The sequence below is a fragment of the Pipra filicauda genome, unplaced genomic scaffold, assembly GCF_003945595.2.
Source record: "Pipra filicauda isolate LSUMZ 115617 unplaced genomic scaffold, ASM394559v2 scaffold127_size2900866_pilon, whole genome shotgun sequence".
Classification (NCBI taxonomy): Eukaryota; Metazoa; Chordata; class Aves; order Passeriformes; family Pipridae; genus Pipra; species Pipra filicauda.
In genome coordinates, this window is record NW_024103740.1 from 2,624,432 (window position 1) to 2,639,107 (window position 14,676).

Consider the following 14,676-nt stretch of genomic DNA (forward strand, 5'->3'; position numbering starts at 1 on the left):
ACGGACTCGGCCCCGCCCCTCGCCCCTCAACAGCCCGCCCCTTCGTGCCGGCCCCGCCCCCTTCCCCGCCCACTAACAAGCAGCCCTCGCCCATCATCGACAAGCCCCGCCCACCTGCTGTAAGCCCTGCCCACTCGCTGCGCGCTCCCCGGAGATCCCCACCCACTTCGGCATTGGCCACGCCCCTCTAAAGGAAGCCCCGCCCCATCCGTGCTGCCCTGGTCCCGCCCCCTCGAGAAGCCCCGCCCCGCCCGGGACGCGCGCGGGGAGCGCGGGTTCCCCTTCCGGAGCGGCCGCCGCCCCCCCGCCCGCCGGGTTCGCTTCCGGCGCCGAGCGGGTCCGATGGAGCCGCGGCCGTGAGGCGCCCCCGGCCCGGGCCCGCTGCGGCAGCCGGGCGGAGGCCGGAGCCGGGAGCCGCCGGAGCGCCGGAGGACATGGACAAACTGACCATCATCTCAGGATGCCTCTTCCTGGCCGCCGACATCTTCGCCATCGCCAGCCTGGCGAACCCGGACTGGATCAACACCGGCGAGTCCGCAGGTGAGGGCGGCCGGCGGCGGGACCCGGCAGGTGGCCGGGGAGGGTCTCCGGGGGTGCCGGGGCCGAGCAGAGCGCGGGGAGGGCCGGGGGCTCCCCCGAGGAGCCGCTACCCGGGCGGGAGGTGCCGAGGGTCCGCTGGGCACGGGGCGGGCGGGCGGCCGGGCCGGGTCCCGGGGGCTCCCGGGGCCCCCCCCGTGCGGGTGCGGGCGGAGCGGCTGGAGGGGGCTGGCGGGACCCCTCGGCCCGGGCAGAGCCCCCGGCGGTGCCTCCCAGTCCCCCGAGGGGTCCCGCAAAGCCGTGGAGCCCCCTTGGACTCTGCATCCCCGCCTGTGCCTCCCGGGTGCCGTCACCTTGGACAGGGAATCAGATCAGGCTTCGCTTAGTTCGTGGCAGGTTTTGAGTGTCTCGTACTACACTGACGTTTCCTTTGTTGCAGGGAAGTTCTTGCCTTCCTTCATCTCTTTTTTTCCTTTTGCTCCTGCATGCTGATTTTTATCAGCTTTTAAGCCTAGATCCCATGTGGTTTTTATTTTAGAATGTGACACTGTTTTCTTTAAAAGAACAAGGATTTGTGCGTCTCTCTTCTTGCTAAGGGTGTAATTGTTTGTATGAACAATTTAGTTTAGCCTGTTGATAAGGACCTGGATAGTCTGATCAGTGGAGCAGGGAGAGATAACAGGAGAAGGGCCGCTCTTTGATGTCATGTCCCCAGGGAACACAAAGCTCCGTGTCAAGAAACGAAGTCATCCTTACTGTAAACAGATGAAATTAAATTAACCACCTTGACCAGCATTAGGACCCGAGGGAATGGCCTGAAGCTGTGTCAGGGGAGATTTAGATTGGATCTCAGGAAAACGTTCTTCCTCCAGAGGGTGGTTGGGCTCTGAACAGGCTCCCCAGGGCAGTGGTCACAGCACCAAGCCTGACAGAGCTCAAGGAGTGTTTGGACAGTGCTCTCAGGCACATGATGAGATTTTTGGGGTTGTCCTGTGCCAAGCCAGGAGCTGGACTTGATGATTCCTGTGGGTCACTTCCAACTCAGGAGATTCTATGACTTTTCCTAAATGTATAACTTTGAAGCAAACCACAAGTTAGTATAAAGAAAAACGGTCTTGGTGCAAAGAGTTCTGTCATAAATTCTTGCTGAGGGTTTAAAAAATTTTCTTTGTCTGGCTTGCATCTTTCATGGCTAATATTCAGTGTGATGTAAAAGGATTGTGCTTCAGATTATGTCATATTTCATTTATTCTAATGAATTAGAGTATTGAAAATGTTGGCTGTTAGGGATTGATGAGTGGGCATTCCCTCTGACCAGACTGTCCTAATGGCTTGTTTGAATTGCTTCTAGTCTAGAACCTGGCCTTTCCTACGTGCTCCAGACCAGAGGAACAAGTCCCTTTCCTTCCCAAAGTGCAGCATTCAGTAACTCCCCAGATGACTTCCCCATTCCTCCTGTAGCTAATTGTGATGATCTTCCTGCCTGTGGCTATATAAAATAGTTGGTTCTTTCCGCTTAGAATTCCACCTAGCAGTAGTGCTGCAGTAATGAGCTTCAGGGGCTTAAATAAAATAATCTTAATTTTAAATATTTAAGTATGTCTTTCTGAAGTCCTGCCTCACATTAGCAGATCCTGTGCAATGTGTGAGATGTTGGTTTCTCTCTGCCCATGTAGAAGTGAGATAACAAAAACTATTCTGAAAAAAGCACTGAAGGAAAAAGAAGGTCCTTTGGGAATTAAGCACAGTCCTTTACATTCTTTCTTAGACAAAAATGTTCGATATCCCTTTATAATACAAAAATTATCTCCTAAAATATTATAAGTAGCAATCATTATTTCTTGGTTACTCGGTGGATGATTACTTAAGAATCATCTGCCATTTCTGAGGTGCAACTAACAATATTACTTTTAATTAGGCTGGCAAACATGAAACCTGTGTGGATTTTTCTGAAGGACTTCACTAGTCAAATAGTGTTTTGACAGACCTAAGTCTTTTTTCTACTCTTTGCTATGTTTTGAAGCCAAACAAATTGCTGTCTTGATAAAACCATAAAGGAGAGCTAGCTGTCATCCTTCCTTAGTGACTCTTTTGTAGATTTTTGTTGATAGGGGATTCAATGCATTATTATAAGAATTGTGGTTAAAAGCAACATAAATGTATATTTCTAGTGCTTCTAAAGTGAGCCTTTTGCCCAAACTGCAAAGAAAGGAAGTGTGAGGATGCCCATTGAACCGAGGACTTCCTGTAGCAAACACGGTGGTATTGAATTATGAGGTGAATGCTTTTATGAGTGCCATTCATTACCCAGAGCCTGCTGGGGAGAGATTTGGCAAAGGAGGGCACAGCTCTGATGGTAAAACCTGTCCCAGCTGCTGGTGACATTCAGGCACTCTCAGCAGACTTACCGTGCTTGGAGCACATCCAAGGCCTCCAGCTTCCATATGTGCCACTCAGAACAAGGGTTTTTTTAAGCATCCTGCACTCTGCTGGTGAAAGGAACTGTTTTGTAAAAGAAAATATTTCTTTGCTTTATCTCTGTGTTCTTAGGTCCATCTCCTGTGGGAATTATTCTAGATTTCTGCTTCTACAAGTCAGCCTAGTCCCGAGGAGGAAGGGGGGTAACAGTGTCTCTCTGCTTGGCTGCTGAAAGGCAGCGTGGAACAGCCTGGTCTCCTCAACACTGCAGCTGTTTGAGGATGGCACAGAGCAGAGGTCTTGCCAATCCTGGGAAGGCAGCACTGCATTGGCTCATTCAGAGCTGTTTACAGCCATTCATTTTGGGAACCTGGGCTTATGTTTCAGGGAAAAAAAAAAAAAAGAATCTGTTCTGATTTGAATGCTAAACAATACGTACCTCTTACTCCAGAGATAATGATGATTTTCTGCTAAATTGGATAGCAAAATAAATCAGTGGCTTTAAAGCTTTTCTGAAAAACCTAGGTGGTTGTCAATATTTTTTTTAAAGGAGCTTATGTTCTGTAGAATCAATATAGAAGAAGGGCTGATTAGTCTACTAAATCTTACTCGTAAAGATAAGTTTTACAGTCATTTGAAAAGTGTTGGCTATAAAAATTTCTCTCCAGCATTGCAATTAAGAGCAAAGGAGTGCAACCAAGATCATTGAAGGTTTCAGATGCTTATCTGAACCACACCTTTGTGAACATGGGTCCAAGTCTCCAATTGGCTCTTTGTGTAGTTTTGTAAGAATTGTTCATTAGCTGAGTTTTGGGTATTTCATACATCTTTAAGATTATAAAGGAAAGATGAAAATAAAATGGATTTTTCTTTCAGAGAGTTCTCAGTGAGGTTTTGTTATTCGTGCTGTGCAAGTGCTGATAACCAATCTGGAAACCAGTGGCTGCTCAGTATTCTTGCACTGACAGCCTTTTCTTATCAAACTGACACTGTGTGAGAAATAAGGACAGAGTTGGCTTTAATTTAAACCAATGCCTAAAGTGCCATTGATTTCAGTAGGAAGGAATTCTGCTCCTGTATCTCTACACTTCTTTTGAGAAGAACTTTATAAGCTGATAGTTTTGTCTCCATATGTTCCTTTTTTGTGTGGGAGGGTCTTTAATGATTTTGATATTTTGCCTTCAGTAGGGGAGGAAGGGGGATAGAAGCTGCTCTAAGCTTCAGCTCTCAACCCTTTTGTAGGGAAGAGGGTATGAATAGTGTGCACAGTTGAAATTAGAGTTGTTAAAAGCTGTACATGTGTGGGGTTTGACAATTTGAAGTGCTTTTAGGATAGGTCAAATAATTCAAGAAGATAATTTAATCAAATAAAATCTCCCTTCAGAAAGCTAAGCTATCAGTTTGTTTATGTGATTTAGTCATCCCTTCCTATGTAGCATGATTGTTCACTTGATTCCAATTTACAGAACAACGTGTACCTTTTTTATAGCACTCATTAAATTCATATGGATGTCAGAATTTAAGGATGCTTAACTCTGATGGGTAACTCCTAAAGCAAGTATATATCACATCCTCTTATGCTGATCCATAGATCACCAGGGAACATTGAGTATAATGTTATGGCCAGGCCACTCAGCATATGCACAGCAGTGCTGACCCGGGTGATATTGGTGTTCAGCAGAGCTTCCAATTTCATCTCACATCTGTGACATAAGCACAAGGTCCTTGTGTTAGGAATTCTACTTTTCATGTGAACTTCTGTATCAAACATTCTGTATCTTGCTGTGCAGTAACAGTATGAGAGTGAATTGTGAATCTATGAGATGCCACTTATTTTAAATTGCCTGTTTACAAATGCTGCCTTTCTGTGTATCTTCCCAAGTGTTATGTGTAGTTCTTGGGTTTGCATTCTGAGTTGTAGTTTTATTTGTGAAGCACGATTCCTGACTCAGTGGTATCTGTGGTCTTCTAGGAGAACAAGCCATACGCAGCAGGCCGTCCCTCCTGAGGCAGTTACCTCCCTGCTCCTGTGAAATAAGTTGTCTGGTACTAAGTGGAAAATTACTGATGTTCAGTGTTATTCCTCTGCATGTCATAGCTCTTCCTGAGGAATTTTGCTTCACAGAGGAACTGTAGCTTTGTTGGGATCAGCTTAATGAACTATCACAGGTGATGTGACCAAGCAGTGATTCCTGGCTCCTGCTGAGCTTGAGACCACTGAAATATTTTTCTCTAATTGGAGCACTGACTCTACATAGAATAAACCCAAGACCACATGAGGGTACTTGAATTAATTAGTATTTCTGAATAGAATAGAATAGATAAAATAAATAAAGCATCAACAATTTAAAGAGCGTGCAAACTTGAGTTCCAGCTGGAACTATTGTTCTAAGTATAGTTGTCTGCTCCAAAACTAGTGATATGTAAAAATCAGGATGGCATATTACCACTGCCTTCTGCCCTTTAGGGCCTGTGCTGAGAAGCTGTTCATGTACAACACTCCTCTGTGGAGGAATCATGATATAGAGCAGTCATTGTGCTGCTCACTGAAGGAGACAGTGGTTTGTTTCTGTGATGTATGTTGGCTTTTCAAAAACTGGCTGTAAAAGGATTCTGGTCATCTTTGTTAAGCATCTTGCAATACACTCAAAACACAGCACATGTCTCCCAGTTCTTCTCAGTAGAGGATGATGGGATGTGATTGGAAGCAATCCTACAACATTACTTTTTCCTCATGTTTCTTGTGCTATCGTGTAGTGACTGTGACAGGAGAAGTTATTTGCCCTTTCATGGACCTGTTTGGATTGCATGCTGAGAATACAAAAAAAAGGATGAGGATACAGAGAATGAAGAATTATGTACCATCAGGTCCTAGAAAGAGGTGAGTGCTGAAAAGCAATCTCCTAAGCCATCTGAACATCAGAGTGCTAAAATTAGATTCTGGAACAAAATTTTCAGGAAAACACATTCCTTAGACAGATGCTCCCAGATGGGTGAGCAAGGAGGGAAAGGTGGTGAGTTGTGATTAAAACCTGCTGGTCCTAAGATGCAGGCACTGCCAACTACTTGCCTTTCAGAGATGTTGCCAGTGCCTTAAAAACAACAATACAAACCCCAAATAAGAACTAGAATCTAAACCCTGTATAATTTGGTTACTCTATCAAGAGTAGTCTGTTAATAGTTCTGGGAGGGTCCGTGCCATCTTGAAAGTGAACATTTCCATTCCACTTGGGGACTGTAGATGTAAAAATGTGACAAAGAAGAGTGTTTGAATTGTGCTTGGGTTCTGTATTTGACCAGGCCTTAAGGCACAAGAAAAATCAATAGAAAGGCATTGTTGTAATGAATTAATTTTGTGCTTACTCAATCAGTCAACATTTAAACATATGGAACTATTTTATGTGTAGGAAGAATCCCATGAAAGAGAGCTGTGTCAGCCTGGTTACTTGAGCCTGCCAGAGCAGAGATGAGAGAGCCAATTGTTTTTGTCCATTGAGAAACTGATGTTTTACATCTGCTTTTTAACAAATACAAACTGATACTGCTCCTGTGAGATGCACGTTTTGTTTTCTCTTTAGCATGTGAAGGTACAAAATTAATAGTTTGCCTTCAACCAGATGGTGTTGAATTCCTCATTCTCTAATTAGTGTTAAAGTTCATGGTACTTTGTAAAGCTGCTGTGTAGAAGTACAACCTGTGGGAAAGGTGCCTTGGTGAGACTTCAGCTCTGTGGCTTCAGGAACTTACCTGTGTCTCACAAAGAGTGATGGTTTTTTAAATCAGCTTAGAGCTGATTTTACGTGTGTCTGTCACATTTGCTGCCACAAACTGACACTGAAATCAACACAAGAGTGATTTAAATTGATGAATCCTAGAAGGAAGGATTCATTAGTGTGTACTGCAAAACAAAGATTAAAAAGTGTCTGGAATAACGAAAAAAGGAATCCTGTTAATGGCTGAGGCTTATTAAAAACATTTGTATTGTTCAGTTTCCAGCCAGCACTTACATGTAAGCAGCATTACATAAACTCCATTTGTACTTTTGCCAAAGCAAAGAAGATCAGTAGGTCAAACTTTTAAACTTGACCTACTTTTTTTTTATAGGTACTTCACAACAGCTTAACTTTTTCCCACTTATTTTCACGCTAGTCTTGAAACAAAGTGGGGAGAACTAACTTTTCTTGTGTGCTGCAGTGTGTAGGATTTTCATCTTATTTAGGCAGTTCTTGAATCCTTTTCCAGAAGTGGTTGAGAACTGTGTATTTCAGAAGAAGGTAACTGGAGTGACTCATAGATGAGGAGGAATATTTACCTTTGCAGTGGATAAATGCTATTTTAAAAACAGATACAAAATTATTTTTGTAGTATGGTCGAACAAATAAAACATGGAGAATGTTTTATTCTTGTACAAAGTAATTTGGGAAAATTATAAATTATTTTATAGTATGTACAATTTTAAATTTTAAAATAAATTTCTCAATACCTAATGATAAGTTCTTATAATTCAGAGTGCCTACAAATTTAGTAATTCACAAAGGTTTTTATTACTAAGGGCTATATGCAGGAAAAAAGTTCTGTGGTAATTTTGCAGCAGTCCCCTTATGTGTGCTCCAGCTGCTTTGCTGAATTTCACTTTTCTTCCCCAAGCCTCTGACTGATGGAGATATACACAGATCTGAAAAACTGGAGATATGGCCAAGAAGAGGATCTGTGCAGGGTAGGTGTCTATTTTAAGGAAAGCAGAAACAAGCTAGAGCATTTGACTGGAAGAGCACTTCTATTGGCCTGATTCTGTAGGAATCTACACGGAATCAACAGTCATAGGCTGTGTCCTTTCTCAGGGTGAAGCTTTTGGTTTCTTCCTGTGATATCATGTTTGAAGGATTTATCTTGTAGGATTTATCTTAAAGGTATTATCTTGTATATATGTTTTAAATTTTGTAAATAGAGTTGACGATGAGAGTTTGGTCTCTCTTGGCTACCTTAGGAAATGTCTGATTGTGATGGTTTATCTGTGGGATGGGCTAATCCAGTATGAAATACTCGCTGCTAAGAGTTAGAGGTTCAAAATTCATACAGAGTATGTAGAGTCTGGTTCCTGTCTTTGAGTAAAACACAGTCTAATATATCTGGGTCCTTGGGATGAACTAAAATGCTCCCTTGTGAAGGCACTGAAAGCCTCTCAAGGATTCACTGCAGTATCCAAAGCCAGCATTTCCTATCCAGACAACACAGTGTGATAAGCAACAGTTGGCTGCTGCCCAAGAACCTCATGGTAGCTGCAGTTCTGTGCCATAAATTACAAAGCACTTTGAGATTATTAAGGATGACAGTCTCTCAAGGTGTAGTGATTAATACCCCACTTAGATGTTTAAATACTTGTCCAGTTGAAGACAGTTCACATTAAGCCTTGAACTTCCTTGACCGTGAGCAATTCTTTGTGCTGTTGTTTGGACACTGCATTGGTAAGGCTGGGCTGCCTCTGGGCATGGTACATCCAAGAATTTAATAATCAAATTACAGTGTTCATAGACAGTAAAGTCAAGTAGTTTATTTCTGTGCTGCTCATCATGTTTGTAGAGTTTTAGTGTTGCAGTTCTTACTCGCGGCTTTTCCGTTCCTTTGCCCAGGTTGTTCTTGCCTTGTTTCCACTTTTCTTGCTGTGACTACTTTCAGCTGTTGGCAATAATGTCATTTAGTTGTATTTTAAGGAATAAGTGTGGGATCAAAATAGGAGGGAATAGGACAACTGATCGTTCGCTGTGTGCCTCAGAACTGCTCTGCTGTGAATACTTCAGAAGGGCTGCTTTGAACGCTGATTCTTTCTACTCTTCTCAAATTGATGGCACATATACTAATGTTCTTAGGCTTAGTGAAACAGCTTGCTTTCTGCAATAAAATCTTTGTATCCATGTGGAATGAGAGGGATTCGGACTTCATTGATGGGCAAGACAAATGTACAAGTAAGGGGGAATGGTTTTATCTGTAACTTAATCTGTGTGAGCTTATTGCATCAAACATTCACAACCTTTGGTTATAATGTCTTTATACCAAACCAAAGTGAAGAAAACTGATGACAGGTTGTCATGGACCTCAAGTTTCCTAAAGGATGACTTTTGTATAGAGAGTGACTTGTTTGACTTAAAAAATTTACTTTGATGTTCAGTCTTCTCTACACAAAATAGAAAGGCTCTAAATTGCAGCATTAAGAGGTATCTTTTCTTAAGCATAGACAGTAATCCAACAGTATTCCCACCATCAGTGGAAACGTCAGCTCCAGAACTGCCACAGTGGAAGATTCTGATTTCCTTTCTCGTAGAGGAGAAAAGGCACTGCTGCTTCTGTGCCTGTTGATGTGAGGAGCCTTGTGGGCGTAGCGTGCTGTGGGGGAAGAGAAGTCACAAGGGTGAAGAAAGAACTTCTTTTCCTTAGGTTGAATTCCGTTCTGAAACTAATCATGCACCTAAATTCACGAGTTAATGATGTGCTCTCCATTGCAGAAACTCATGTGGGAAGAAGCACGTTTCATGTTGTCTTTGAAACCCACACTTAATTCAATTTAAAAACTATGCTACAAGATTGTACAGGAAACCTGGAAAGATTGAAAGGCCAAAAATTTCTAATGTGGTCCCATAAATTCTTTCAGTGGAATATTAGTGGGTCACTCAGCAATTCCAAGAAGCACTCTGAAGCTTAATACGTGAAAAATAGTGAAATAAAGAGAATAAAGGGCAGAAGTAGTAGTTGCTGTTTTACGAACAGAAGTCTGTTGACTTATGCCCAGTGGAATCTGAAGTAAATGCTGTCTGTAAGTAGATGTTCAGTAAGATGAAGTTGATGAGTATTTCTTGGTTTTTTATATCAAATCTAACATTAGAGTGAATTCTGCTTCAGAACGTCAGTATAACAACTGTATAAGCATTTGTTAACAGATGTGCTCTTTGGAGCACTATATAACATCTCATTGCTTTTGAAGAATAGTCCCACTTGCTCAGAAAGGGCTGAGCCTTGCTGTTTTCAGTAAAGTATAAATTTAACTGTTCAGGAATGGTCTGTCTTCTCTTATTCTAGCAAAAAAAAAAAAGTCTCCAGACTCTAAGAGTCTATTTTTGTAGATGCCAATTTGTGATAAGGGAGAAAGTGTTATCACCACACAGACAGCACCTGTTAATTGCCTAAATAATTCAGGTTTAAATTATGCAGGCTTCTAAAGCAAGGACTTGCCCTAGCAAAAGGGATAAGAAAATATAACTTCAGGACAGACCCTGAATATGCTTCCTGCTTTTCTATTCTTCTTTGTTTTTAATGTTTTTCTTGTGATGGGAACAACTAGCAAATGCCTAATTTTGAGAATTATTACTGCAGAAGAAGGTTGGGGTTCGGTTTCGTTTGGTTTGTTTTCCAGTTTGCCTGAAAAGTAGAAACTACTATTTAAACTGGGGGGGCTTCAAATGTTAATCAGGCAGGAAACTGTGTGCCAGCAGTCCTTGAGGACAGGTGGTGTGTAGTTAAGCTGTGTGTCAGTCTGTATTTCAGCACATGAAGCGTTATTGGAGATAATGAAATCTTTGCCCCTGTACCTCATCCCTTTCAAGTGCAGTTTAACCTGCATTGCTGGTTCTTACAAGCGTGTCATACACAGGTTTGGCAACAGCTAAAAAGTGCCTTTAGGAATAAAATCTAAGGTTGGGTTTTATTCTACTTGAAATATTATTCCAGTTGCAATGAAATATGTCTTCGGGCAAATAGGTGCCATTCTTCAGTTGACAAAGATGCCTTATGGAATAAAGCCAAGTCTGGTAGACAGGGATAGCATCTTTTATATTCCCAACCAGTACAGTGAGGGAACCCTGTGTGTCCAAGGAAGGGCTTGCAAGACCAGAAATGTGCCTAATCTTTCCAATTATTCTAGAGGTTTTAATAAAAGATTACTTCTACCTGCCAACTTCCCTTCTCGTGTCCTCATTGCTATAAATACAATCCTGCCATCAGTTGTGTGATTTAAAGGAACTGCCACAATTGTTAGTACATTTTGTTTGCTTTTTGAATGTTTTGTTCTTTATTTGGCATAGTCTGTTGTACTTTCAGGCAATCTGGGCCTAACATATTCTCCCAGAAGTGGACCAATTGAAAGTTAGGCTCAGGTGTAAGTAAACATTCAAGCACATAAGGTGCATTTGGGCTGAGTGTTTGCAGAACACACACCTAAACTTTGCAAATATGTTTCTAACCATATAAATGCCAAAAGGCATTTCAACACTTCTCTTTTCACCTTCACCACTGGGTGATTCATAAGGCCATGGAAGAGCCAGATTAGTGGGTGTCCTTGGAGCATGTCTGATGCAAGCTGAGATCAGCACAGCAGTTACGTCTGACGGAGGAAGACGATCCTTATTCCTCCTGAATTTGATTTGATAAAATGCACAAGGAATCTTGGAGGGCAGGGCCAGGACCTGAATTTTCTGCTACCTTGAGTGCCTTTGTCACTGGTTACAGCTTTAGGCTGTAACCAGGAAGGCTGATACTCCTCTAATTTTTCTCTCCATGAATAAAGAGAGAGAGAACAATAGGATACTTTACTTGGTGTGGTTTGAGGATTTTGGTGTATCTGTCCTGATCTGCTTGAACATAACTAAGTTTGAAACTCAACTGACTTGGTGATGTGATGCTTTTGGATATGCAGGAGTTAAAAATGGAGCCTGTGAACAGACCACCTGATAAGACACCAGTGTAGTGGATCACCTTCTACACAGAAGATGCAGAATTCCCGTGGTTTTCTGGTCGTGTCATGTTGGTACCACAGGGCAAACTCTGGTGCTGCCATTACTGACCCAGCCTGGCCACCTCATGTCACTGGCTCGAGCCCCAAAGACCTGCACATCAGCCACAGGTTGGGAAGTGATGAACAGACCATTTCTGATAAGGCTGGGGTAGGGTCGTGTGGGGTGTTGGATAAAGAGGTGTCACTTTCCAGCTCTGTCTGAAGCCAAATATAACTAACTCTGTTAAAAAGAAAAAAAGCTCATCAGATGTTAAACGGCAGAACAGCTGTAGGTGTCGTAGCTTGTGGCTTTCAACTGAACATATGGCATAAAACTGGTGTAGCTGACTAGAAAAATAGTTTTTAAATATTGACACTGCCTTTGATCTTTCTTCTCTTAGGCAGTGAATTTTGTCAACCTTGAGTAGCTCTGTTTTGGTTGGAGGAAAAATGGGAATAACTATGGATTTTTGTTTGTTTTTTTTAAGCTAAATAAAACATTAAGTTTTCTTATTTTAAAAAAGGTTCTCTCTTTTTTCCAGGCCCTTGCCACTTCAGAAGCTGTAAAGATTCTAGTCACTGACAACACTGTCCCATTGTGAAAATGCTCATAGTTTTAGAAAATTAACAAACAGAAGGATGCAGCTTATTAGAAATCCTGTTTACCAACATTTAATTACTGCTGACTTCTCAAGTAGGAAAGAATACCTTCAGCATGGGCAGATTTCTTGGCTCTGATACATGAGAACACAGAGCCTTTTTTGTGTCAGGAGAGTTGTTCCTGCATTGTTGCAGGATAGCTGCAGGATAGCTCTTAGAAAGTCTGTGGTCCATCTCAAAAAAATAATTAAAAAAAATAAAAAAAAAGAGGAGATGCAGAAGAAAAAAAGCATTAAATAAACCCAACACACAAGCAGCACGGCATTGAAACTTGTATGTTGGGATTCAGAAATAAACTTGCTTTTATTGGTCCAACTGTCTGCAGTGTAAACATCACTTGCAATTAGTATATCATAATGATTGTCATCTGTAGTAATAAACTTTTGTAATACATGTAAGTCTTTCCCAATAGATGGCCCCTGATTTTTTATTTTTTTTTTTTAATTTAAGGAGGAGGGAGGGAGAAGACTGTGGTTTTTGTGAAGGGGGGATTTGGTTTGCATTAGGCATGATACAAACATGGAATTGAAAACTTTTGAGGCAACTCAGGCACCAGATGTTGTTCAGCAGCAAGGCAGGCTTTTCTGCTAATATACTACAACTCTTCCAGCTTTGACTTTAGACTTTAAAGCTTTGAATTCTTCTCTTTAAAAGCCAGAAAGTTTTCTGAAGAGTGACAAAAAATGGTACCTGGTAAGTTAAACTCTCTGGAAATGAGGTTGGTAAATATAATTAAATTGGTAGGTTCCTCATAGCTGGCTTTGAAGCTAGGGATGTTACCTCACCTATATGAGTATTTTTAAGAATACTTAATTCCTGAAACAGGGAAACACCCTTTACATCTCTAGAACAAGAAGGATGGTGCATTTCAAAGTTGGTATGGATAAATGGAGTAGAAGAGAAACATCAGCTTATATAACATAATCTTAAAACATTGACTTGAGTTGCTCTTAAAAGAGGCCCTCTAGGTATAGCAGAGACTTTGCAAGTAAATCTAGGTCTTTAGTGAAAACTGACCTTTTAACATTACATAAATATTTTTTAGGTGTGTCTTTCATGCCAGTAAACATTCAGTGGGTGTATGTATTGATCTTGAATGTGGTCTTCTTCAAAGTGAGAAGCTCCAAAGCTTTTTTCCCAGGGTTACAACACCTGTTAGATGATTTGAGAGACAAATTGGAGTGAATGCCAAAAACATAAGATTTGACTTACAAAGGGTAGGAAAGATAATTCATAATCCCTTTGTTTTGAACTCCTCTATGTTCGGTGCTTTTGCAGTTGATCCTCTGTTATTCTTTTCAGCCTTCCTTAAAAATTTATAAATCTTATTTTTGTGAATCTGAACTTGGTTTCCTATGAATCTTACTGACTGAACTACGTCTGGAACATCCGCAGGGAAAGAATCGACCTCTTATGCCACATCCTGAATACTGTACTTGCATGGTAACCTCCAAGTTATTTTAGTGGCATAAGTGCTAAAGAGCATCTACTCAGAGTACCCCCATCCCTCACAAAAGAAGTAATTATTAATGTAAGAACAGTAACAGATATGGTATTCTCATACCTGATTAGAAACTGGTAGTGGATCCTATCTTATATTTTGACCATTTCGTATACTTTTTATTGCTACTGAGGTGTAATTCAGTTATTGTATTGTCCTACAACAATGACCTAAGCACAAATGTGGAGGAAAAGGTGTTCAACTTGCTTATAGTTACTTAGCTGCAGTTAATTATGTGTGTGGGCTATTTAAAAAATGCTCAGATATGACGTAGTTTGAGGCTGTATTAAAATTGCTTTAATCGGTCAGCGGTTGAAAATTGAGATGAAGACTAACTACATTTCCTTTTACAAGGCTCTGACTGTGAGCAGTTGTAGATACAAACCAGTTCTGGGAGCTCTGTCTGTGGGCACCACGTGGTGGGACTGGACATACAGAGACCCCATGACTGACTGTTAAACCTGGACCGTGCCTTGCAGAGTCAAGTGGTCTTCCCCAGCATTGCTAATCCCTTTTTCCTCCTCGGTTTTGCAAACCAGCAGGATGCTGTTATCTTTTCCCCCTTCACACCAGAGGTGGTGCTTTTCCTACAAAAGCGTAGCTTTTCCACTAACCTTCTGCATTGCTTGCTCTGGGCGTGACTAATCTCCTCATAAGGGTACAGGGTACAGGGCCTGATTTCTGATGGAGTTTTGCACTGGAATAAGTAGAATTAACTGTATGAAGTACTTCCAAGGCTGTGGTAGGGAAAGATTAGCAGTGTCAGTTCCCTGGATTTTGGGAAAGGCAGAAGGGAGAG

The 14,676-nt window shown here is 41.7% G+C and overlaps 1 protein-coding gene across 1 annotated transcript in view; it reads left to right on the forward strand.

Annotated features, from left to right (window-relative positions):
• Positions 1-334: 334 nt before the first annotated feature.
• MOSMO (modulator of smoothened) overlaps positions 335-14,676 on the forward strand; it is a 29,702-nt gene continuing 15,360 nt past the window's right edge. Inside the window, exon 1 of the mRNA XM_027726265.2 lies at positions 335-540. Within this exon, the coding sequence (XP_027582066.1) occupies positions 435-540 (106 nt within the window). The 5' untranslated portion in view covers positions 335-434. The remainder of the gene's footprint in view (positions 541-14,676) is intronic.